Genomic DNA, 22,692 nt, shown 5'->3' on the forward strand with positions numbered 1-22,692 from the left:
TGTCCCCTTTGTGGAGGCATCTTGGCCTGATTTCCAGTGACCACTACTTCCTTTCTTGAAGGCCATCTGTGATCTTATAGGTGCTAATTCTGATGTTCATTAATAAACTTTTTTACATTGCCAAGTGTATCTTTTAAAATACCCCCCCCCCCCCGCTTTCCATAGACTATGGCTATATTAGTTAGCAATTGCTGCATAACAAATTACTCCCAAATTTATCCATTTAAAACTTCCTCTCTTTATTATTTCACAGGCACAGTTTGGCTAGGTACTACTGACTCTGTCTCTCACAAATTTGTAATGCAACACCCACAGGCTCTAGTCATCTTAAGCCTCAATGGTGGGGAGGTCTTAAAAACTTTCCCGTGTGGCAGTTGGCGGGCTTGCTAGCTTGGCTGTTGGTTGGGAGGCGTTACTTTCTTGTTTCATGTCCCCTCTCTGTAGGGTTACTCATAACATGACATCTTATTCTCTCTAGTACAGGCTTAGAGGTAAACGAGACAGAAGTCAGTCTTCTGTAATTTAATCTTGGAAATGAGTTTCTGTTATCTTTCAAAGCCACACTTAAGGTCCAGCCCACACTTAAGGGAAGGGGATTTACATGAGGGTGTAAACACTAGGCAAAGATCTTTGGGGTTATTTCAGAGACTGCCTACACAATGAACATTCCCCAAAGATTTGTCCTTGGAACTGTCTTAGGGATACTATCTGTTCCTAGGTTTTACTACTCTCCTTGGTTTCTGTTATCATGCACTCTCTCTGATGACCCTTTTGTTGTTTTTCTTCCTTCCCACCTTTCAATATTAAGCCCCCTGAGGACTCTATAGGCCCTCTCATTTACATTCTGCGGTTCTCCCAGGCTGTCTCATCCACGGGTTGATGACTTCCAGATTTATTTGCAGCCCACACTAACTATGCTCCAGACTGTAAATCCAGCTGCCCATGGATTACATCTGTATGCTTTATTCCACACAGGTCCTGAATTGAATTTATTTCTTCCTGCCCTTCAAACTTTCTCTTCCTCAGTTGTTTTCATGTTATGAGTAAGCAGAACCTAGGTGCTTAGTCTGGAAATGTGACTGTGTATTTGATGACTCCTTTTTCTTCACTTCCCTTTATTATTCTTCACACAGTGCCTAGAGTTGTTATTGGGACCCTCTGCCTCTCACATACTAAAATTGCGAGTCCTCAGGGAAAGCAGGTGTTCCACAGAAACCACTTTTTTTTTTTTTTTGGTATAGTTTAGGCACAGTTAGACGCTATTATTGGTTCGCTCCTAAAATTCAAGTTCTGACATCAGCCAAGGGCCAACTTGGCAAGTCTTTCTAGGATAGCAATGTTAGGCCTTTTATATTACCTCTTTTCTGCACAGTGAAAGTGATAACTGGGGATTTTGTATAGAGAATCTTGGAATGTGCAAAACTTTATTGACCTAATTTTTTGTTTTTGAAAGTTACTTTTCACCCTGGCTGGTGTGGCTCAGTGGACGGAGCACCGGCTTGCAAACCAAAAGGTCACTGGTTCAGTTTCAGTCAGGGCACTTGCCTGGGTTGTGGGCCAGGTCTCCATTTGGGGTGTGTGAGAGGCAGCCAGTTGATGTTTCTCTCACACATTGTTGTTTCTCTCCCTCTCTTTCTTCTTCCCTCTTCTTCTCTCTGAAAATAAATAAAATCTGTTAAAAAATATTTTTCTATTTCAGTAGAGGGAAAAGGCTAAGTTCATTTCTCAGCCTCTTTAGTCTAAGTTTTCAGGTAGTTATTATTTGTATCCTAGATATTGGGCATATGAAGACATACACAGAATGTTTTTCTTTAACTAGATTTTTTTCCCCCATAGAAAATTCGCAGTCTTTCTGACTTCTTTTTTAGTGATTGAATCAAGGTTCAACGTACTTTTCTTAAACATTTCCCAGAGCTGTTAGGTCAGTGGTTCTCAAACACTAAAACAGACTAAAAATCACCTGCAGAGTGTGTTCAAAATACCATGTCCTATTCTCTTTTCCCCAAGAATTTTGATTCTTTTGGTGTACAGGATGATGCTCCAACTAACTGAGCCACCCAGCCAGGGCTTGATTCTTTTTTGATGTAGTGTGGTGCTTAGGAATCAGCATTTTAAAAAGCTCTCCTCCCCTCCCCATTCGAACACACAGTTGTCTTAGTTGTACAGCATTATAGTGAATTCTGATGCTATTAGTCGCTTGAGAGTGTTTACTTTTATGTTTTTTATAGCACCTAAAGTATATAGTTAGTTTCAGATGTTTGAACTAATGTGAGGGTTACCTTTAGCAGATGATGTTTATATGGTACACTGGAGTAAACTGGAAGGGGCTCATTTGGGTTGTTTTATATAATCCTGATAAAATAAGGGATAATGGTAAATTTTTCTTTTTTTAAAGATTTTTAAAATTTATTTTAGACAGTGGGGAAGGGAGGGAGAAAGAGAGGGAGAGAAACATCAGTGTGTGGTTGCCTCTTGCACGGCCTCCACTGGGGACCTGGCCTGTAACCCAGGCATATGCCCCGACTGGGAATTGAACCCATGACCCTTTGGTTCGCAGGCCAGTGCTCACTCCACTGAGCCACACCAGCCGTGGCAGTTTTTTCAATTAAAAATATTTTCAGAGTTTAATGAACTTGAGCTTGTTTTTGTAATTAGGTTTATGTTCATTTTATACTTAAAAAGGCTACATATATTTTAATCTCAAAACTGTCGGAGATATCTCATTTGCATAAATAATATGATACATTTAAAACATTTTTAGTGCCATTTAAAAATTTAAATTTTTGGAGGTAAATACTCTTTTTCATCAAGAAAATTACTAATAAATAAAATAACCAAAGCACATGCTTATTGATTTTAGAGAGAGGGGAAGGGAGGGAGAGAGAAACATTGATTGGTTGCATCTTGTACATGCCCTGACTGGGAACCGGGGAACGAACGGATACCTAGGTAAATGCCCCGACTGGGGATGGAACCCATGACCTTCTTGTTTACTGGGTGATGCTTCAATGAACTGAGCCATACCTGCCAGGGCTAGAACATTTCTTCTTAATTGAGAGATAATTGACATGTAACATTGTGTAACTTTAGGGTGTACAACATATTGATTTGATACATTTGTACTGCAACATGATTGCCATTGTGGCATTGGCTAATACCTCTAACACATCATGTAATTATCATTTCCTCTAGTAGTGGAAACGGTTAAGATCTCTTAACAAGTTTATAATCCCCTCTTTTTTTTTTTTTTTTGGTCTATAATCACTGTATTGTGTTTTAGATCTCTAGGACTTGCTTTTTGCAAGTATGTATCCTTAAACACCTGTTCCTGCACCCCCTGGTAACCCCCCTGATTTTGGAGTTCAGTTTTTAATATATTACTGAGATACAGCTGACATTCATTTCATATGTACAAATATGCAAAATAATCAAGTCTAATTCACATTACCACACGTAGTTACAAAAAAAGAATTCTTTTGTGAAGAGAACTTTTAATTAGAGATTTACTCTAATTATAGTCACCTTACTGTTTATTACATCCCCAGGACTTATTTTCTAACTGGAAGTTTGTACCTTTTGATCACCTTTACTCATTTTGTACACTCCTCCCCTTTCCTCAGGCTAACACCATACAGAGAAAACCAATCTGTTCTCTGTATGAGGTTTTTTGTTTTTTTTTAAAGATTCCACATATAATGGATATCATACCATGCTTGTCTTTGATCATACTGTACTTATCTTTGTCTGATTTATCTCATTTAGCATAATGTCTTTCAAGTTCCATCCATGTTGCAGATGGAGGGATTTCCTTTTTTTCTCATATCTGAATAGTATATTGTTGTGTGTGCGTGTACATATGATTTTTTTTTAATTTAAAAACTCAAATCTTCACCCAAGGACATGCTCACTAATTTTTAGAGAGGAGAAGAGAGGAGTCAGGGAAGGAACCATCGATGCGCGAGAAACATCAGTTGGTTCTTTTGTAGGTTCCCTAACTGGAACTGAACCCGCAACCCAGGTATGTGCCCTGACCAGGAATTGAACCTGAGACCTCCTAATTTGTGGAACACCATCACACCAACAGAGCCTCACTGGCCAGGGCTGTTTTTAAGTTTTTGAGGAACCTTCACTGTTCTCCATATTGGCTGAACCAATTTACACTTCACAAACAGTGCACAAGTGGTCCCTGTTTTCCTTGTCAGCATTTACTTTTTGCATTTTCTTGATAGCCATTCTTACAGGTGTGAGGTGATATCTTGGCTTTGATTTGTACATCCCTGATGATTAGTGATGTTTAGCACCTTTCCTGTACCTGTTTGCCATTGGAAGTCTTTTTTGGAGAAATGTCTATTTAGTTCCTTTGGCCATTTTAAATCTGATTTTGTTTTATTGAGTTGCATGACTTCTTTATAAATTGTGGATATTAATATGTTACATGAATATTCTCTCCCATTCCATAGGTTGTCATATCATATTAATTGTTTCTTTCATTGTGCAGAAGCTTTTACACATTATGTAATCTCACTTGTTGATTTTCTTGTTGTTGTCATGTGCTTTTGGTGTCATATTCAGAAAAAATATTGCCAAGGCCAGTTTCCAGGAGCTTCCAGTAGTTTTGTGGTATCGGGTCTTTTTATCTCTTTATTTTTAGAGAGCGGAAGGGAAAGAGAAAAGAGGGAGAGAAACAGTGATGTGAGAAAGAAATATCAGTTGGTTGGTTGCCCCTTGTATGGGACCCACAACCCAGGCATGTGCCCTGAGGGGGAATCCAAAAGATGACCTTTTGCTTTGTGGGACTATGCCCAGCCAACTGAGCCACAGTGGTCAGGGCTGGTATCAAGTCTTACGTTTAAATCTTTGATCCATTTTGAATTCATTTTTTTGAGTGGTATAAGTTAGGGGTACAGTCACTGTTTGTTGAAGAAACAATACCTTCCCCATTGGATGTTCATAGCTCTCTTATCAAATATTAGTAGACCATATGGGTTTAATTCTGGGCTGTCTTCTGTTCCATTGATCTGTGTTTATCTTTTATTCCAGTGCCATATTGTTTTAATTATTATAGCTTTGTAATATAGTTTAAAACCAGAAAGTGTGAGGCCTCCAATTTTTTTTTTTTTTGGTACAATTAACATTTTTCCTGATTGCCATGGCTATTTAGGGTCTTTCATGGTTTCATTTTAAAAAAATTGTATTTACTTATTTGTAGGGAGGGAAAAAGAGAGGGAGAGAAACATCAATGTGATCAATGTGAGAGAGAAACATTGATCAGCCGCCTCTTGAACATGCCTCAACTGGGAACTGAACCTGCAACCTAGGCATGTGTCCTGACCTGGAATCAAACCTGTGACCCTGGTTTATGGAATGAGAGTCTATCCAACTGAACCACACTGGCCTGGGCTGATAGCCATTTTGGATTGTTAAGACTTGATACAAAATTAATGCTTATTTAAAAAGCAAATATATTACACAGGTGATATAATACGGAAAAAAATGGTGGTGGGGGGCTGCAATTTTGAGTTCAGGATGATCCTCACCGAAGAGATAAACATTTATTTACAGACTTGCAGAAGTTAAATAGTTAGCCAGGAAGTAGTTACTGGAAGAAGAGCATTCCAGGCAGAGGGATCAGCTAATATAGAGGCTCAAAGGTGGGAGTTTGCTGGAGAAGTAAGGAGGCCATAGTGGCTAGAGAGAACTGGGAAATGGGAAAGTAGAAGAGGAAGCCAGGAGAGTACCAGTGGCTATATTCTGTAAAACTGTGTGTGTTCATACATCCTTACGAGGGCTCAGGTTTGCAGTTTGAGTCAGTGGAGGGTTTTGAGCACAGGATGACCTGAGTTTTTGTATTTCAAAGATACATTTTCTGTTGTGTTGAGAATAGACTGTAGGGGGTAAAGGTGGAAGTAGGAGACAATTTAGGAAGCTAACATAGTAATCCAAGTGAGAGAGAATGGTCCTTTATTCTCATAGTTGTAGAGTTGGTGGAAAATGATCAGATTCAGGATTCACTTTATAGGTAGAACTACTAAAGGATTTGTGTGGAGGAGGGGGAAGGCTCCCAAGATTTTGGCCTGAGTGACTTTGAGGAAGGAGTTGGCATCAGCTGAGATAAGGAAGACTTTGTATCGGTGGATTGTCATTGGTGGGGAAGATCAGGAGCTCTTTTTTCCTGATATCCTTAATTATTTGTTACTCTTAGAAAATCTCATCTTTGGCTGGACGCAGACTTAGAGGTGGAAGCTGTCAGAGAGGACATCCGTTGTCTCTTGGCTCTTCTTGCATTTTTCTTTGGCCTAATACATTCTCTTAGCCAAAAGTTTAGCATATTCAGTGGCCTTTATTTTTCTCAGTATGTTGTTTCTTCAGAGCAATACACTGATGTTTTTGTTGCAGGACATGTGGAGAACAGGATGCTGAATCTTGGGTTTGTGGTCTTAGATTTCTTACCTTATTTTTTTAAGGGCTTTCTCACAACATATTAGCAGACAGACATCATCAAGAACTCATTTTTGAACATGTGTTTGAGATACCAGGTACGAAATTAGATAATAGAAATGTAGGCACCATGAGAGGGCTTTGAGCTGGAGATTTAACTTGGAGAATTATTGGTACAGATAGTTTTTAAAGCCATCAGACTGAAGTAGGTCACCAAGAAAATGAAGATAAAGAAATCCAAGGATGCCAGTATTGTGAGGTTAAAAGAGGAAGGGCCAGTAAAGGAGGCTGACAAGGAGAAGCCAGTGAAATGCCATTTGAGAAACAAAGTAACAAAAGTGTGGATCTCATAGTGGTTAGTTTTGTCAAAGGCTTGCTGGTAGTCAGGATGATCAGGGGTCCTGGTTTACACCTGTTGTCTTGGTGTACATTGTTAATGGTACCCCCTTTATTTTCATTAAGTGTCCTACTTTGGTTAATAAAGGCTGTTGTCACTAGATCTGATAAGATGAGGGCTCAGAATTGGTCATTAGTTTGGTGCATTAACTTACTGAGATGGTGAAGATTGGCTTGTTGAAACTCTACTATTGTAGTATTTTTATCTTTAGCACTCTTGGGTGTTAATGTGGAATGGTTGTAGCCCTTGCTGTGAGGCTCTTTGTTAAAAGAGATGAGACAGTTGAAGTGCAAAGATCTCCATTATATTTGAGAAATTGTTTCTTGGAAGGTTATTCAGCACTTGTTTTGCTGCATTTGTACTGTACCGTAAGTAAACTAATAGTTAAAATTGGGCATCATAGCATCTGTTTCATGGTGACGTTACTTCACTGTTTTCTTTATGTCAGCATTTTTAATAATAAATTCTGAGCAAAGAGAAACTTTTCTGTCTTCCAAACTCTTACCTATCATGAAATCTATTGCCTTTTTGTAAGCAATTGTGTAATAATTACTAGATGTGTGCATCTTTGCATATATCTGTTTGGCCATCTCTATGTCCGCTTTGGAGAAGTGTTCAGGTCCTCCGCTCAGTTTTTAACTGGATCATTTGCCGGGGGTGGTTTGGTGTTGAGTTGTGAGTTCTCTTAATCTATTTTACCCTAAATCTACCCTTCCATTCCCCCTTTCTTTGTAAACTTTTGTTTAAAAAAATGAAGGTGGAAAATGTATGCATACTTTTGGGAAAACAACTTTAAAAGCTAAAGAAGGTGACAAGGGAAAGCTTCCATGCTCCATATTCCTCTTCAGGGGTATCATTTAAGTTCTTTAAAAAATTTTATGCTTTATTTTCCTTAATGAGCATCTTTCCCACACAGTTTTACTTTATTCTTTTAAGTAGCTGCCTTGTTTGACCATACCATAATAGATTTAAGTAGTTACTTTTTACTATTTTACTGTTTTTCTTTTTGCTGTGATAAACAATACTTCAGTGAAAATCTGTTTCCTTTGAGTTCTTGAGGCAAAGGATACACAATCTTAATAGTAGAATTTATGGATTCAGGAGTAGTACAATTAACATTTTTTACAATATTGCCAATTTAAATTGCTGAAAAGGATGTGCCAGTTAATATTCTTGTTAACAGTCGGGTAAGTCCTCTGTTTGCCTGTATGTATCCTCATCATGGGGTGTCCCTCAAACTTGGATTTTTGCTAGTTTTGCTACCAGTGTAACATGAAGGAAACAATTTGCTCTCAGAATTTATAGCAGGCAGGTTTAGTTACATATAATGGATATATAGTTTATCATTAACTTTCTGTATATTTTTGCTGTAGAACAAAAATCTTGGTATATTCCCATGCCTCTCCTATCCTTTTTAAAGGAGGCTTATAGAGAGAGAGCATAGGTAGAACCTTTGCTTTCTAGAAACAGAACAAAACAGTGTGGTCTTTCTCCATTGTTAAGAAATTATTAAAGGTAAAGTTTTAAATACGCTTACCTAAGTGGCTTTTAATCATTATGAATTTTCTATATTTTACACAATGAGTTCTGATTATAATAAACTTATGAGCACATTTCAGGAGGTAGAACTGGATAAGCTCAGTTCCCTGCATGCAGAGATTTTTGTGTTTTCAGCAGTGGTACTTGGGGAATTCTTAAGACAAAAACTTGCTGTGTTGGGTTTGTTTTAGTAATAGAGACTAGTTCCTCTGATTCCCATATGGTTAGAATTAAACAGATAAGCAGCTTGTCATTTTAACTGTATCACTGCTTTTGACTTCCTTTTCTAAATGTTTCCAATAATGCAGGAAGGAATTTGAGTTTCTGGAGCCCTTACTTGCCTTTAAGCTAGTTGTTCAAATACCTAAGGTACAACTGAAGGACCAACCTTTCTGATTCGTTAGTACATAGGAGTAAAGTGAATAAATCTTGTTAAATAGGTTGTAGATGGTGTGGGAATAGGGATTGAAAATGTCAGATGAGTATTTCTTTCCGCAAATCCTAATTTTAAGAACTTTCCTGCTCCCTCTGAGAGGATGTAATATAAAATATCAGTTTGAAATAAGTAAACAGAATTTCCAAATAATATAGATTGTAGTGGTTGAGACATCCTAATTCTTTTTCTTTTTTCAATCCTTACTGGTATTGCAGGTACTAAGATGGAGAGGGGAAGGTTATTTAACCATTTTTTCCCTAATAAGAATTAAACTAATTTAAAAATCTTAATTTTTTAAAAAACAGGTGCCATGTTTCAGATCAGAGTAAGACCCCTGGAAAAGAAGAACTGAAGACACTGTACAGACACCAGATATAGGCTAATTACAAAGAAAGCATTAACCTGCCTCTGAGGTGACTAAAGGGGAATAATGGTGATTTTGCGCCGGGCTCGGCCGCCTGCTTCCGCCCCAACCAGCAATGAATCTTGACTCGCTCTCGCTGGCCTTGTCTCAAATCAGCTACCTGGTGGATAATTTAACCAAGAAAAACTACCGAGCCAGCCAGCAGGAAATACAGCATGTAAGTAAACAAGTAGTACCATTAAAGGAATGAGTATTCAGTAGAAAGAAAGTGGAGAGTTTATGTGGGTGTTTTGCATGAGAAGTATCTAACTTTTGTCCCTTATTTCAGGTGATATCAGCTTAATCAATAATCTACTTGCAATTTTGTACAGAAGTCTCATCCCATTTGTTTTTTTCTATTTAAAAAAAATTCAGATATACCTCACTATGAAACTCACTTTTTTAAAATGGAAAATTTCATATTTTCCAGGGGAATCCTCATCTAACTCCATCCAACCATCAACATCTAACTCTGTTTTCATTACCCTGAAAAGAATGACCTCAGTCCATTAGCATTTGCCCTTTTTTACTCCTTCACTCCAGCCCCTGGCAGCCACTAATCTACTTTCTACTGTGGATTTGGACATTTTCTATAAATGGAATTATTCCATATGTGGACTCCTGTATTCTTTCACTTAGCTTGCTTTCAAGCATCATCATCTTGAGCATGTGTCAGTACTTACTTCTTTTAGTCCGTTGTGTGGGTATTCCATGTTATATTTATCCATTAGATGGGTGTTTAGGTTTGTTTCTACTTTTGGCTGTTGTAAATAAATAGCATGGCTGTCAACATTTGTTGACATGTTTTCCGGTGGATGTTTATTTTCGGTTTGGGGGGAATATACTAAAGAATGGAATTGTTGGCTCATATGGTAACTTTATGGAGAGTTACCAGATTGTTTTCCAGAGCGTTGTATCGCTTTTCATTCCTACTAGCCGTGTATGAGGGTTCCAGTTTTTCCTTATCACTAACACTCATGTCTTCTTGTTTTAGCCATTCTTTTGGGTATGAACTGGTATCTCCTTGTAGTTTTGACTTAGAGTTAATGATGTTGAGCATCTTTTCAGGTACTTAACTTGTATATATTTGGGGGAAAGGTCCATTCAGATCTTTGCCTCTCCCCGAACCTCTCAGCCTTTTTAAAATTGGTCTCAAGCATAGTTTTGACTACACTTACAGAGCATTTTATTCAACTTCTATGAAAGTTAAATAGAGTACTATACCTTAGTTTTAGTGATTGTGTACCCCCTTCCCATTTTTAAATCAAATGGAAAATATCATCATTAGAACTGTATATATTGTTAAATTATTATAACTTATTAGCTCTGGCTCTGAGTAACATCTTTGAACCTTATTTTCCTCATCTGCAAAATAAGAATAAAAATAATATTTGCCTGGCATCTTGTTAGAATTAAATGAAATTAGGTGGGACATCTAACACAGTTCCTGTCACAAGCATTAGAAAAATGCTCTTTCTCTTTACAGTATAAATTGTAGTTATAAAACTTAAGTACACAGGTACAAACTTGTAAGTGAAATGGGTGTCTGAGTTAAAACTAAGAATTGAAAGGGCTTGTAGGGAAACTTTTTCTTGTTTTTCTTTGGGTGGTGTGTGTTTAGGACTTGTCGTTGTGGTTTAATTTTACTTTTAAAATAGATAATATATTAACATGATTAACCCTAGCTATCCATTTTATCTACCCACAGGCCACCTGTGTTAGCTGTTTCTTAACTGGTCTTCCCAAGATACTTGCGTATAGAAAATAGGAAAATATTTTCCATCCTTTTTTATTTGGTAGCATACTATATATAGAGTTCTGCATCTTGGTTTTTAAAAAATATTTACTGGTGTATCTTGAAAATCATACCATATCCATACATGAAAAGTTTCTTTATACTTTTTAAGGCAGCATAATAGTAAATCATTGTATGGATGAGTCATAATTTATTATTGATGGACATTTAAGTTATGTAAGTTTTTCTCATCCTCTACAGACAGTGCTGTTATATGATCATTTTTTGCATGTATGTGTTAGTGTATTTGTAGGATATATTCCCAGAAATTCAAGCTTGGGTAACTTGTCTGCTGTTTTCTAATGGCAAACTCAGTTCTTAAATTATCTAGTCCCTATTTGATTTTTTTCTTTACATTTAGTACTGTTTCTCTTATGTTGAAATATCAGCAGGTGTATGTATGCCTGTGGAATTTATTGCATTTGATGCGGCTTTCATGAATTATAGTGGCTGAGTTCATTTTTTTATGTTAACTTAAAAATAAAAGGTCACAAGTACTTATTTGAGGTTTTTTGTTTGTTTGTGTTTTTAAACGAAAAGCTATTTGGGAAGCACTGATTCAGGCCGAAACTCAAATAATGTTCTGATTGGGAGACAAATGCAGAGGGTTTATTTATGAGAAAAAGAAGAGGCGCAGTTACATCATTAGAAGGAAGGCATTTCTGTTGTTGCAGATAGGCTAACCTTTCTTGCCTATATCTACTCCTAAACTTAATATCCTCTGCATTTTCCTTTAATTAGAGTTTGTTAAGCTCATGTTTATGTTGTAGTGTTGATTATTTTGTATCAGCCTTTCTTGTGCTATGGCATACCTTTCAATCTTCAGATTCAAATATTTATTTCAGGGATATTTTTGTTTTTATTTGATTTTTTCATTTCTACTCTTATAGAAATGAGGTATACGGAGGTATATTGATTAATAGGTGATTATCTTTTCTGTAAGATTTTGCCTTGTTTCTTTCCTAAGTACTGCAAGTTTGCTTTCATTTCCTTCTGTTATCTTGTCTTTGAACCAGTGTTACACCTTTTTGAGGACTTTCCCTTTAAAAAACAAAACAATTCTGTAATAACTGTGAGGGCATGGAATACTATTTGTCTGAACTCTTCTGTTTTTTATTTGGGTAAGTCCTTTGAAATCTGTGTTCTTTACCAGTCTTGTCTGTTTCTTTGTTCTGTTTTAGTTTCTTCAAATAGTTTCCATTCAGAGTGTTTGGATTTTTGCTTGTGTTTAAATTTACCCAATTATTTACTCACATAAAAACAGTCTTGAGGGTGGGGAAGTGTGTTAAGTTCGTCTACCATTTCTGTTTTCATTTTTGGTAATGGGTGCCTCCTCCTATTCTGTTCCTCCAGCATTTTCCTTTGGCTAGCTGATTTGCTCACAGACATTAAAAGTTGCATACTAAACCTGGTTGTTACCTCAGCTCTAGCTCCTTTGCAGTTTCTTTATATTGATCTGGGTCGCTAAATGGACAGTCTGTTTTTTATGGTTCATCTGTGCCCCAGATTCATATTTTGATCAAAGCATAATTTATATATTTTGGGACATTTATCAATCCTGAACATTCTTATTTCTGGATTTATCAGCCCCAAATGGAAATCTACAATTGGCTTGTCATTTGAGGTGGTAAGAATGAACTATCTATCTTATCTCATTGGGACTACTTCTTAAAATAGAATATTTGTTGAAAATGGAATTAAAAACATAGTGAAGAGGTTAGAATAGAAAAAATGTACTTAATTTTACCATCTTTTACTTAGGAATTTAAAAATTTTGTCCTTAAATCAATGCTTTATGTGTTAGAAGTAACCCTTTATATTTGCTGCAAAGATTTGTTTTCATGTTCTTTTTAATATAACTGTTTTTAAATGGAGGCAGTATTTTTTATAAAGCATCCCAAAGTATTCATCCATGTAATACAGTGAAAACCTGGAATGAATATTTAAAGAGTTCTAACATGTTTAACAAGCTTAAGAAATATGAAGATGCTGTATTATTTGTATGGATCACATTATTTTATTGGTCTTCCCCTGCCCAGTAGGTGGAATGGTACGAATTTTAAGTAAAAATGTCTAGGGCTTAATAAAATCTTGTGTTACCATCTTGGCAACCCAAGATCATGTTTTTATAATACCACTTTAGAAGAAAATAAAGTTGCTCTCTTAGTGCAGAAGAGCATGATATCACAGTAGATACCACTTAGTAGCCATAAAGCATATCTTGTGATCCTGTCACTCTCCAGCAAGGTATGTGTGGCATTTCTCTAGTCATTGTAACCTTGACTGCCCTTTTTTTTTTTTTTTTTTTTTAAGATTTTATTTCTTTATTTTTAGAGAGAGGGCAGGGAGGGAGAAAGAGAGCGAGCAAAGCATAGATTTGTAATAGAAATATCGACTGTTTTTCTCTCGCACGCCTGCATCCAGGGACCTGGCCCACAACCCAGGCATGTGCCCTGTCCGGGAATCAAACCAGCAACCTTTTGGTTCATTGACCAATGGTCAGTCCACTGAGCCACACCAGTCAGGGCACAACCTTGACTTAAAAAACAAAACAACTTACATATAGGAACCTTGTGTTGTCTGTATATTAAGGTTGTGAATATTGAGGGGCTGTCAAAGCAATTATAAAATTATATTATCAAAGTAAATGTAAGGATAAAGAGAGATTTGTGAAATTTTGCTGATTCTAGTTAAAACAACTTCAATATTTTTATATTTTTTGACTATTGCTAGACTAATGGAATGTCTCTTCTGTCCCCCCCCCCCCCAGGTTGGTATAATATAGTGCCAGATAAATCAGTATGTTTATTAACTATGATCGGTCCCCTACTTTCCTCTGGCATTCTTCTCAAATGTTATTCTTTTTTTTTTTTTTTTTTACTTCTTTTAAGCATTTTATATTCTTTTTTTAAAAAAGGTTTTAATTTTATTTTTTTAAATACTAAATTTTTTTCTATTGCCATTTAGTCTCCTTATATACCTCCTTATCCCCATCCCCAGCACTCAAGATTTTTTTTTATTTCTTGAGGGAGGGAAGGAGAGGGAGAGAAACATGGATTGGCTGCCTCTCAAACACCCCCCTACTGAGGACCAAACCTGCAACCCAGGCATGTGCCCCAACCAACAACCTCTCACCTTGGGGTACAGTGCCCAGCCAACTGAGCCACACCAGTCAGGGCTCACATGCTATTTTTTTCAGCTCTGTGTAGTTGTTACCTGAAGTCTCAGCTTACATGTTACATCTTTAGGGGAGGTCTCTTAGGAGGTACCACCCCTCTCCCACTAGTGTCATATATCCCTGTTTTATTTTCTTCATATGACAGTTAAAAATTGTCAGAAATTCTTTGCCTGTACTTCTCTCCCCCCATGCAAATGTATTTCATGAGAGCTATGGGACCAATTGGTCTCCTTGACTGCTGTATTTGCTTGTATCTTGAATGGTATAAAGCTTGTACTTGACAAATATTTGTTAAGCCAGATGTTTTTGCTCTTTTGAGGGTGAGGTCAATTTGTTGAAGCACAGATAACTCTGTTTTTAATTCATTTGATTTGGCTCTTTAAGGTGATGTCTTCAGCATTCCAGGGGATAGGGGGGAAAAAAATCTCTGCCTGTATAGAATTGAAGCAATGATAAGAACCTCAAAAAACAACACATTGTGACTAGGTTAACAATAATCTTTAAAGGTGCAGAGGTTCTTATTACCTGATTATGTGGATTTTAAGATGTCTGTAGGAAAATGTCTTCATTGGTTTTATTTTACTCTCATCACATTTTCTGGATGGGGAAAATTGAAACTGAAATAAGTTACCTCAGCAAGCCATCACATAATTACCATGGTACAGCGGAAAGAGCATAGACTTTGGAGTTGAACTGTGAATCCAGATTTCTCAATTCATAAATTTAATTTTCGGCTCATGGAGTGTGGTTTAAGTGTCTACTTCTTCATCTGTAAAACGGGAGTAATTTTCATCAGAGTTGTTGAAAATTAAACCAATGGAAGCTCAGTACCAATTTAACCCAAAGTAGGTAAATAGTTACTTATAGTATATTAATGTAACATTTAATAAATGAATGATTACTCTGCATGTACAGTGTGCTAAGCCCTTGTCTAGACTAGATGAGAAGGAAACACAATTGTACAAACTCCCTGTTCTCAGGCAACTTAAAAGTCTAGTGAGGGACATCGAAAATAAACATAATCAGGTGGTGGTAAGTGCAATGGAGAAAGGTAAAGCAGGATTAAGGGACCATGCTGCTTTTTTAGAGGGTGATTATGAAGGACTTCACTGACGAGGCGACTTTAGAGCAGAAACCTAAAGGAAATGTGAAAGAACAAGTCCTGTAGCTAACTGGAGCTTCCCACTTAGAGGGAATAGCAAGCACAAACACGGGTAAATGGAGGAATAGCGAGAAACTAAGAGAGTGCTGGAGCAGCATCTAAAGTATTGAAGATAGACCAGTCGCTTTAGGACCTTGTCTTATATACTGTTGGAAAGTGTCACTGCTGTATTACAGAGATTTCAGGTTACTTTTTTAGTAAAAATAATGCATAGAAAAAGTGATGCTCTTATAAGTCCAGTTTGTTTTAAAATTGTTGCCTCACAACTTGAAAACTATTCTTACTACACATCATTTATGCTACTTGTTTGCATTGTAGGTGTTGAGCAAAGCTGTTATAAGGACTACTTGAGCTTTTTCTTCTTCTGTGCTTCCTGTCAGTGACCACAGGAAACATTTTCGAAATACTTAGTTATAAAATAATTGGTACCTCCATCTCATTAATTCCTGTAACGCTCATTCCAGAATGAACCATTAATGTAACTTGGGGTTTTGCCCAAGAGCTTGATTTTTGTTTTTTTAATCTCCCTTAACGTTGAGTATAAACTCTTATTTTTCATCTTTTTAGATTGTGAATCGGCACGGTCCTGAGGCAGACAGGCATTTATTACGCTGCCTATTTTCGCATGTGGATTTCAGTGGCGATGGTAAAAGCAGTGGCAAAGATTTTCATCAGGTATTTGGGGATTTCCGAGTTTGTTGACTTAGAATGGAATGAATTACGTTTTGGGCATAGTGTATGTAGGAAACACAAAGAGCATCCAGAAATAATCGGAACTGGATGCCTAAAAGATACTGGAACCTCCTCTCTTGGTGGCCTTCCCTTCTCCTGCCTGGCTATTTAGTTCATGGTGAGAGAGCTGGTGATCAGACCTGCCTACGGGAAGCAGGAGTATGGATGAGTCCTGCTTGACAAGTGAGGCAGATGGGAAATCTCCTGTCCTAGGTGGAGTTTCTTTGGCTTGATTCTCAATCTGAAAGTTTATCATGTTATTCCTTACATTTTGTTAGTGGGCTCTATTCTTAAGAGGTTTGGTTTGGTTTAGTAGTTCTGCTAATACATTGGGTTGGCCAAAAAGTTCATATGCTTAAAAGTAAAAATTAAAGTCACTTTTTTTATTTTCATGAGTAACTTTGGTATTCACCCTTTCTTGTTTCACTGCCTTTTGCCATCTGTCAAGCAACTTCATAATTCCATTTTTGCAAAATTTTCTATCTTTTTGAGCAAAGAACTATTCCAGGTGCCTTTTGCAGTCTTTCAGGGAGTTGAAATTTTTTCCATTAAGAGAATTTTGTAGAGACTGAAGTAAATGAAAATCCAAAGGTACATGTCTGGTGAATATGAGGAATGAAACAGAACTTCCCAACCAAACTAACAGTTTTTCCTTCGTCATCGGAGAAACATGCAGTTTTGTGTTATCCTGATAGAAGATCATGTGTTTTTCTGTTGACTGAATCTGGACACATTTGGTTGAGGGCTGCTTTCAGTTGGTCTAATCGGGAGCAGTACTTGTTAGAATTAATCATTAGGTTTTTCTAGAAGGAGCTTGTAATAGAGGACTCCCTTCCAATCCCACCATACACACATCACCGTCTTCAGATGAAGAACAGCTTTTGGTGTGGTTAGTGGTGCTTCATTGTGCATGCCCCACAATCTTTCATTCTACATCATTGTAAAGTATGCACTTTTCATCACTGGTCACAATTTGTTTTAAAAAATGGAATGTTTTTATTTATTTACTTATTTTTTTAAAGAGGTAGGGAAGGAAGGGAGAAAGAAAGAGAGGGAAACATTCAAACATCCATCCATCCTCTCACACACCCCAACCAGGAATTTGGCCTGTAACCCGGGCACATGCCCTGACTGGGAATGGAAGGACAACCTTTTGGTTCACAGGTGAGCCCTCAGTCCACATCAGCCAGGGCTTGTTACATTCAGGTGGAGAATTGCTTGCTGAAATAGGGTCAAGAAGATTTTTTTTGCTTAACTTACATGGAACCTAAACATCAAAGCAATTAACATAACCACGCTGGTGCAAATGATTTTCAGTGCCTGATTTGGACACTTTGACTGTGTTGGCTATCTCCCACGTGGTGTAACCTTGATTGTTCCCAGTGAATGTCTCAGATTGATCGCTGTCACTTTCAGCTGGTCTACCTGACCATGGAGCATCATCCAGGGAGAAATCTCTAGCATGAAACTTTGCAAACCACTTTTGACATGTTTGATCAGTCATAGCACCTTCTCCATACACTGCACAAACTTTTTTTTTTCATTTCAGTTGTATTTTTTACATTCCTTGAAATAATAAAGCATAATAGGCCAAAAGTATCGCTTATTTTCTTCGATCTGCAATATTAAAATTGCACAAAAATTCACCAGTTTTGGTAATTTTAAAAAAATGCATGCTGATATGACAGCTATCACAATACAGTCTAACAAAATTGTTTCAACTGAGGTTAAAGACAACTAAGCACTCCTAGAGCCATCTTATAGAAAAAAACAAATGAACTTTTAGACCAACCCAATACTTTAAGTAGTTTAAAGGGATTTTTAAAGAACTGCTTTTGATAATGTAGAAACAGTATATAATATTGGATTATACTTTAACCTTTTGAGTACATCTCTTTCCGTTTTCAACATGTTGACTGTTGGTGCTAATTAAAATTTATTTTTTATTTTTAAAGACTCAGTTTCTGATTCAGGAGTGTGCGTCGCTGATTACAAAGCCAAATTTTATCTCCACGTTGTCCTATGCCATTGATAATCCATTGCACTATCAGAAGGTTGGTACTGTTTTTATTTGTAGTTGTCCAAAGAATATGATCTCTTACTAGGCTTTCTAAAAAGGCTATGAACCTTTTAATTTTAAATATAAGTAGTTACATTGAGGTTTTTGTAGCTTTCTAACAAAATCAAGGCAGTTAGTCTGATAATAAATAGAAAATCTTACAGACACTAGATCACGTGAAAGCTTAAGCTTATCAGCCCCCAGTTCTAGGACATGGTGTATTGTTTCTAGCAGTGCTGCAGAATTATGCCACTCCATGTAGTTCTATAATTGAGTGAACAGGCGCTTTCATAAATTTTTTGAAAATTTTAAATTCTTGTTTTACAATAAAGTTTGATTTGTTTCAGAGTTTAAAGCCTGCGCCCCACTTATTTGCCCAGCTGAGTAAAGTTCTCAAGTTAAGCAAAGTACAAGAGGTAAGTGATTTAAGGAAAAAGATGTAGGCAAAATTAAAATTAAAAACAGCTATTTAACTCTGATCAATATAACTTTTTTTGTTTCAGGTAATTTTTGGCCTTGCCCTCTTGAATTCTTCCAGCTCAGATCTCAGAGGTTTTGGTAAGTTCCCTTTTGCCTAAAGATCCTGTAGATTCTTTAAAGTCCATGGGTTTTTTTAATCTTGAGGCCTCATACTTGTAGATTTAGAGACAAAGAATAATCTAATGTATTTTGAGGGGGTCTCTTATGTATGAATGGCAAAAAGTCATAAAATTTAGCTTCATAATCACCTTTAAGTGTATAGTTCAGTATTGTTAACTATATTCACATTGTGGTGTAACATATGTTAGGAGTTTTTTTATCTTGCAAAACTGAAACATACCCCATGGAACAGCTCTTTATTTCCCCCTTTCCCCCAACCCCTGGCTATTAGTATCTTATTTGTAACTACCTACTAGATCTTTGAAAACATTAGAGAGTAAAGGTTGAGTTGGCGAAGAGAATGTCATATTTTGATGGTATGTGACTTTTTCCCTATTGTGGTGCAAAAATAACTTGTGATAATTCGGTTTACTTGACTTCTAGCTGCCCAGTTTATCAAGCAGAAGCTCCCAGATCTTCTGCGTTCTTACATTGACGCAGACGTCAGTGGAAATCAAGAAGGTGGCTTCCAAGATATAGCAATAGAGGTCTTACACCTCCTCCTCTCCCATCTCCTCTTTGGGCAGAAGGGAGCCTTTGGAGTCGGACAGGAGCAGATAGACGCTTTTCTTAAGACGCTGCGCAGAGGTAAAGAAGTGTCTGTAGCTTATAAAAGTTGATTTTTTTGGATGAAGTCAAACATGATGAGTTTCGAATATAAGTGAAGACGATAATTTACCTTTCTGTTCTTAAGTGCTGATCTTTTGAGGAAGCAAGTATTTTATAATTTAAAATATGAAAGTGATAAAAGCCTCAGGGAAAAAATATAAAGTGAACCTAACTTTAACAATAAACTTTTCATAAATGCAATCTTGAAGAAGTGGTATAATTCCATGTAATCTTTATTCTCTTTTGGGGAGACAGAAACTGTGTTACTGAGAGGTGCTCTTTTTAGTTTAAAAAATTAGTCACTTTTTAATTTTCTTTTCTTTCTTTCTTTTTTTTTTTTTTTTTTTTAAGAGAGAGGGGAAGGGAGGGAGAAAGAGGGAGAGAAGCATTGATGTGTGAGAGAGATATCCATGGGTTGCCTCTTGCACACCACCAGCTGGAGACCTGGCCTGCAACTCAGGCATGTGCCTTGACCAGGAATTGAACTGGTGACCTTTTGGTTCATAGGCTGGGATTCAGTGCACTGAGCAGCACCAGCCAGGGCTAAAAAATTAGTCAGTTTTGATATGCCCACTTTAATTCCTCGGCTACTGGTCTTGTTAGGGTAAGATAACTCCGGGTTGTGCTGTTGCCATCCTTTCTTCCTGTGATCCTTCTTTTAGGAGGGATGCATAGTCTTTTTAAGGCAAATCATTAACAGTGGACCAACCATTTATTTTTACTGTTATTTTTATTTATATAGTTTAATTTTGAAGTTTTCCACTTCATTTACATAGATTCTGATATTTGAATTATTTCTGATGCCCTCCTTGTATATTTGAATTGATAGCCATATTGTGAGAATTTTAAGTAATGCTTCAGGTGTGAATTGGTCAACAGATACTGGGATTCTAATACACAAAACTGAAAATATATTGAGCAATTACTATGCTATAAAAACATTCAAATTTTGGAATTGATGCTGAAGTCATAACTTGGGTTACTGGGAGTAGAAAAACTGAATGAACTTTGAATATGAACTTACAGAAGACTCAAATGTGAAGAAAGTTTGTTGTTAATCAGTATAGCACCTGTAATCTCTCTCTCTCCTTTTTTTATCCCCTTCTTCAGATTTTCCCCAGGAACGCTGTCCTGTGGTGCTTGCACCACTTTTATACCCTGAAAAACGGGACATTCTAATGGACAGGATCCTGCCTGATTCCGGAGGGGTAGCTAAAACCATGATGGAGAGCTCTTTGGCTGATTTCATGCAAGAAGTAGGCTATGGCTTTTGTGCAAGGTTGGTAGCAAGACATTAAACTGGTTCTTATGTCAAGCACAATGTAGTTCTTTAAAGGAAGGTCTAAAGTTTCCATCTTTACCTCTGAAGAATTTACTTTACGTGTAATCTTCTGCATAGTAGCTTTGATGGCAGCAATAGCTACCCTAGTGGCTAAATCTCTTATCTCTGCCGTGCCCACCCCCCACCCTCCCAACATAGTCATCAGGTCCCTGGCTTAGTTGCTGGGATAGATACTGTTAGCATTTGGAGGGAAGAGAGCAGTGAGGCAAAGTGTTTGTCTCCCTTGCCCCACGCGCAATATCCTCATTGCACCTTCATCTTCTACGTCTTTCCTTTTTTTTTTTTGCCTTTTTTATACCCTGACTTGTGCACATTTTTCTTACCTGCCAGGGCTATCAAAGGTAGTCAGTAGAACTTATGACTGTGATATAGTAGGTTGCTAATATTTTTGTGAGCAATTAGTAAGGGCATTAATGTGCTCTGCTTTGATTGTAAGTGTAATTTTTATATTTAAAAAAATTTAATAAACCACATTTCCACATGTATTTGAAAGTGTATTTGTTGTATGTGTATGTGCCTGGCATAAAACTTGCGTTTAATTAAACTTCAAGATGCAAAGTGAAAAGTTAGCATGCATTTTCAAGGCTTTGTACATATCAGAATAATCAAACTTACCTTGAATATCAGGATTTTAAAGAGTAACTTGATTCAAACTGAAGATTGAGAAGAACAAGTGTGTGTCTTGATGACAGATTATTCTTGCTCATATTTTCTTTGTTGACCTTTTAAAATTTTCCATTCAGTTAAGTAGGTGTGTTTTTTCTTTTTACGTAGGTGGTTTTTACATTCCTAGCTATGGAAAAGTAACAAGAAATGGAACTTCTTACTCTGCCTATATTAGTGAAACCAGGGATTTCACTCAAGGGCTCATTTTATGTGTGCATTTCTTAACCTTGGTATTGATGGTGGTAGTGTTTTTCTGAAGCTAAATTTCCATTTCAGTATTGAAGAATGCCGCAATATAATCGTGCAGTTTGGTGTTCGGGAGGTTACAGCTGCCCAGGTTGCAAGGGTTTTGGGAATGATGGCTCGAACTCACTCAGGATTAACAGATGGAATTCCACTACAGGTAAGTGTAGAAATGTGCTATTTTAAATCATTAGTGAAATGTGTCCTTCCCCTCACCCCTTACTTATGAAAGTGTAGTGTGATTGGTTGTTCTACCAATCAGGAGCTGACCACATTAAGTAGTTGGGTTTATTTAATTTATGCTTCTACAGAGTATCTCTGCTCCTGGAAGTGGGATCTGGAGTGATGGGAAAGATAAAAGTGATGGAGCACAGGCACACACATGGAATGTAGAAGTCTTGATTGATGTTCTCAAAGAACTGGTGAGTACATGTAATCATGTTTTTATATTCATGATGTTAGTGTGATGTAGCCCACGGAAAGTAAATTTTAATGAATAAAGTGCCCAACTAAATGAGAGCAGAAATATTTTTTTAATTCCTGCCTTCCTAATTATATACTGGAAATAGTACATAATCAAATTCCACCCTGGCTGGTGTGACTCGGTGGATTGAGCGCCGGCCTGTGAACCAAAAATTTGTGGGTTCAGTTCCCAGTCAGGGTACATGCCTGGGTTGCAGGCCAGGTCCCTGTTGGGGTGGGGGTGGCACATGAGAGGCAACCACACATTGATGTTTCCCTCTCTTTTTCCCTTCTCCTCTCTCTCAAAAATAAGTAAATAAAATCTCCAAAAAAAATTCCAGTTTTGTTCATTTGGGGTTGCTGATGTCCAGTTCTGAGTGGCACTGCTAAGGCGATTTGGTGGGTTGTAGGTGTGTGGGGTTTTTGGATGACCAGTGGCTGGGAAGAAATGATTATGTGAGGAATCACTGAGGAGAAAGGTAGTCTTCTGAATGTTTTCTGCAAGGTATAGCAAAAATCCCACCCACCTTGCTTATCATGGATAGGGATAATAAAAATCCATTCTTTTCTTACTACTGTCACTTATGGAATG

The 22,692-nt window shown here is 37.1% G+C and overlaps 1 protein-coding gene across 9 annotated transcripts in view; it reads left to right on the top strand.

Annotated features, from left to right (window-relative positions):
- CNOT1 (CCR4-NOT transcription complex subunit 1) overlaps positions 1-22,692 on the top strand; it is a 77,510-nt gene that overhangs the window by 8,682 nt on the left and 46,136 nt on the right. For all 9 annotated transcript variants that reach the window (XM_054579367.1, XM_054579368.1, XM_054579369.1 and 6 more), the window contains 9 exons: positions 9,116-9,391; positions 15,916-16,023; positions 18,036-18,134; positions 18,487-18,555; positions 18,643-18,697; positions 19,163-19,366; positions 20,498-20,666; positions 21,672-21,798; positions 21,950-22,060. In XM_054579367.1, the coding sequence (XP_054435342.1) occupies positions 9,290-9,391; positions 15,916-16,023; positions 18,036-18,134; positions 18,487-18,555; positions 18,643-18,697; positions 19,163-19,366; positions 20,498-20,666; positions 21,672-21,798; positions 21,950-22,060 (1,044 nt within the window). In that variant the 5' untranslated portion in view covers positions 9,116-9,289. The remainder of the gene's footprint in view (positions 1-9,115; positions 9,392-15,915; positions 16,024-18,035; positions 18,135-18,486; positions 18,556-18,642; positions 18,698-19,162; positions 19,367-20,497; positions 20,667-21,671; positions 21,799-21,949; positions 22,061-22,692) is intronic.

The sequence above is a fragment of the Pteronotus mesoamericanus genome, unplaced genomic scaffold (genome assembly GCF_021234165.1).
Source record: "Pteronotus mesoamericanus isolate MK-2021 breed Mesoamerican mustached bat unplaced genomic scaffold, CSHL_Meso_final contig_52, whole genome shotgun sequence".
NCBI lineage: Eukaryota > Metazoa > Chordata > Mammalia > Chiroptera > Mormoopidae > Pteronotus > Pteronotus mesoamericanus.